Genomic DNA, 3572 nt, shown 5'->3' on the forward strand with positions numbered 1-3572 from the left:
AATATGGGAAACCGGAGGAAAGGCAGTCCTTGTTGTGGGGGCAGAATCTTGGCTGGGTTGTGTCCTGCTGTTGGATGGGAGAAGAATTTGTAAGTGATGAACTTGGATATTTAGCTGAGGAGATTTCCAAGCAAAGTATGGAAGGTGCAGTTTGATTTCTCCTTGCTGCTTATAGTGAACTGTGAGAGAGGGACTGCTAAAAGAAACCAGAACTTGAAGATTTGGGAGGTTCTCGCCTCTCCAGATTGCAAAGGATAACGAATTAGGAGATTTGCTGTTGGGAAAGGCTGCTCTGGAGAGAAGTCCGCAGGATGACCTTTTGCTGAAGGGATTAGGTGTGTGATTCATGGAGCCAGTCAGAAGCCAAGAATAAAGATGGAGTTATCCAGGCAAGGTGTATGGAAGACCCTCTTGCCTAATGGCATTGATTCCTGCGACATTTGGGAAACCCGCAAGGTTTCTGGGAATTTTATACCAGCAGAAACACTGCCAGCATGGACTGAAAGGAACAGAGATGGATGAAATGAAGCAAGGCTGTTGGACTTGTGGGATTCTACAAACAGAAACAGGCTCAAAGAGCTTCTCAGCTGCAAACATGTGCTACCTTCAAGAGAGTGAAGATTGATCCTGAGGCCGGAGGCGTGGGCTAGAGGCAGCGGCCCACAGAGCCAAGAGCCACTGAAGATTGTCTCCAGGGCTTGAAACCAAGTGGAATTTGCCCTGTTGGGTTTCAAACTTGGGTGACCGGTGACCCCTTCGTTATTTCTCACTTTTCGAATGGGGACGTCTATCCTCTTCCTGTTCTACCACTGCGTTTTCTAAGATAATTATTTGAGGTAATTTGTTTTCTAGGTTTGTAGTTTATACATGAGGACTTTTGTCCCAGGACGGAGCACACCCAGAGTCTCACCCATACCTAATTTAAGGGATTTAGATGATTTTAGATTATGAAATTTGGGACTTCTTGAATTAATGGTATTTGGGTGAGACTTTGGGGGATGTTAGTGTGAGCTGAATGTATTCTGGACATAAGGTGGACATGAGTGTTTCAGGGTGTACTGCAGTGGGTTGAATGCTGGCCCCCCAAAAGATATGTCCATCCCCTGGAATCTATGAATGTGACCGTATTTGAAAAAAGTGTCCTTGCAGATGTAGATAAGTTAAGGATCTTGAGATGAGATCATCTTGGATTATGTGGGTGAGCCCTAGATCTAATGACAACTGTCCTTAGACAGAAGAGGAGACACGAGGACCCAGAAGAGAACTCCATGGGAAGGCAGAGGTAAAGATGGGAGCAATGTAGCCACAAGCCAAGGAACGCTGGAGCCACCAGAATCTGGAAGAGGCAGGAAAGATTCTCCCTGAGGGCATTCGGAGGGAGCGCAGCCCTGCCACACTTTGATTTTGGGTTTATGGCCTCCAGAACCAAGAGAATAAATTTCTATTGTTTTATGCCACTGAGTTTGCATTCATTTGTTATGGCAGCCACAGGAAACTAATGCAGAGGTGAACTGTAAGACCCTGGGCCAGTGACGAGACATGCCTGTTGGGACAAAGCATCCTCAGCCTCCAGGCGGGGCTCCTGGGGAGGGATTGCAAGGCTGAGGTGCCCACAGAGGCCGTACTCCACACGTGTCCCTGGACAGAACGAGGTGTATGTTACTCCTGAGGGTGTAATGGAGAGTCAGGGTGGTTGGGGTTTGGTCCTCAAGGACCCCAGCCCCACACAAGTAGTCTGGCCATACCTTCTTGCCTCTGCTGTCACATTTTGCCCTGCCAGTGTCACAGTGATGTGGTTCCTGTAATGTAAAGTATTTGGAAGTGCACCAAAGAGCTTACTTAGTGATACAACAGACTGACCTGAGACCCATGGCATCCAAAGCAGGGCACCTGTGGTCTTCCCGTGGATTAGCCGAGTAAAAGTCCACGCCACCAGTCTTTTATTCAGTTTATAATGAATATTTATCGGTAGAGATAGTCAACCCCAAATGAAATGGATAATGTCCAAAATAGCCTTGGATGCAGAACAGACCTGGGAAAACCGGCTTGCTGACTGTGGCAAATGGTTGGCCAATTCAACCCCTCACTGGAAAATTATATGGAAAAGAATAATTCCATTATGTTATAGGTGGGAAAAAAAAAGTCAAAGCAGCTGTCTGTCCCAAAAATTGATTATAAAATTAAACTGCCCTTCCAGGGCTTTCTTCAGCATACACTTCCTTTTTGAAACTTTATTAATGTGATTCTGATTAAGACAAGTGTCTTGTAGTGCGAGCGGCAGCATCTTGCAGTCAAGGTCAGAGCATCCTGAGGCCCCTTCTGGAATTCCTTCTGCCCTTGAGGACCTGCTTCCTGGTGCCCTGTGGTTCCCTTCCCTCAGAAGGGGCAGGGGGCTCTCTGGGGTGGGCGGGCTACTTCTGCATCTGTCCAGCCTTCTCTGAGCCCTCTCATGTGCAGCCCCTGACCCATGGGAGTGTGGGGATGAGCATCAGGCTGGAGGGGGGCTGGGTGGGCCAGGGGACCCTTGGTGGGTGCGGAGGGAGGTCCCTTTCCTGGGTCTGCATGAGTGGCTGGCTGCTAACTCTCTTGTCGCTTCTGTTTGAAGGAAGGAGCCTCAGCCGGAGCCGTCTCCAAGGTTAGTGCCTTCCGCCTCCAGCTGCCCTTGGCGTGTCTGCTGTGTGCACACCCCGTCTGGTCCTGCTTCCCCTTGTCTGTGCACAGCGTGTTGTGGGGGAAGGACGGGGACTGCCATGTGGGCCCTGTGTGTGCTTCCATGTGCGTGTGATGGCGTGTGCTACCACTGCCCAGTGGTGGCGTGAGCCCTCAGATCACTTTTCCTAGCTCACCACCCCTCCTCCCAGTGCTTTTCAGTTACTTTGCAGCAACGTGGGTCCTGACAGCTGGGGGACTTCTCTGGTGGGCCCCCCTCCCTGCCCATAAGTCCAGCCCCTAGGGAACCCTGAGGCAGGGGGTTCTATCGGAGCACTCCCTGTAGTTCCAGACACTCAGCCCAAGTTTGCAGCTGGGCTGAGCCAAGGCCATCCAGGTGGAAACTCCCAGTGGGGTCTCCCGCCCTTCCTGCCTCTCTGGGTCAGGGGCAGGAGGCAGAGCCCCAGGGGAGATGGTGGGAGGATGGCCCCTGCCCCACACACTTGGCAGAGGGTCTTGGATTGCTGATGACCCCCTGACACTCCCCGAGGATCGGGATGTCCTCTCTCCACCTCATAACCGCCTTGGTGGAGATTCTAGCCTCCAGCTGTCCAGGCACTCAGTTTGATTCCCTCTCCCTGGTCCCCACGCTGGTCTCCGAGGTTCTGTTTGTGTCAGGCAAGTTAGAGATGCGGGATTTGCACGGGACTCCGGTGGGCCCATCTCCACTCGGGGCAGAAGAGGGTAGGAACAGTCTGCTGTTTTCCTAGTGCTAAAAAGAAAGTCAAGATTGTTTCATGAATTTCAAGTCTGACGAACTCCAGCCCACCTGGGCATCCCTTGCTGAGCTGCCGAGCCTCTCTGATCTGGGTGTGCTCCCCCCACCCCTCCACACGTTGCAGCCCCCAGACCCTGGGCTGAGA

At 51.5% G+C, this 3572-nt stretch overlaps 1 protein-coding gene across 1 annotated transcript in view; it reads left to right on the top strand.

Moving 5' to 3' along the window:
- KCNQ2 (potassium voltage-gated channel, KQT-like subfamily, member 2) overlaps positions 1 to 3572 on the top strand; it is a 74526-nt gene that overhangs the window by 51693 nt on the left and 19261 nt on the right. Inside the window, exon 12 of the mRNA XM_008579851.1 lies at positions 2606 to 2635. Within this exon, the coding sequence (XP_008578073.1) occupies positions 2606 to 2635 (30 nt within the window). The remainder of the gene's footprint in view (positions 1 to 2605; positions 2636 to 3572) is intronic.

Source organism: Galeopterus variegatus, unplaced genomic scaffold (genome assembly GCF_000696425.1).
Source record: "Galeopterus variegatus unplaced genomic scaffold, G_variegatus-3.0.2 Scaffold1966, whole genome shotgun sequence".
Classification (NCBI taxonomy): domain Eukaryota; kingdom Metazoa; phylum Chordata; class Mammalia; order Dermoptera; family Cynocephalidae; genus Galeopterus; species Galeopterus variegatus.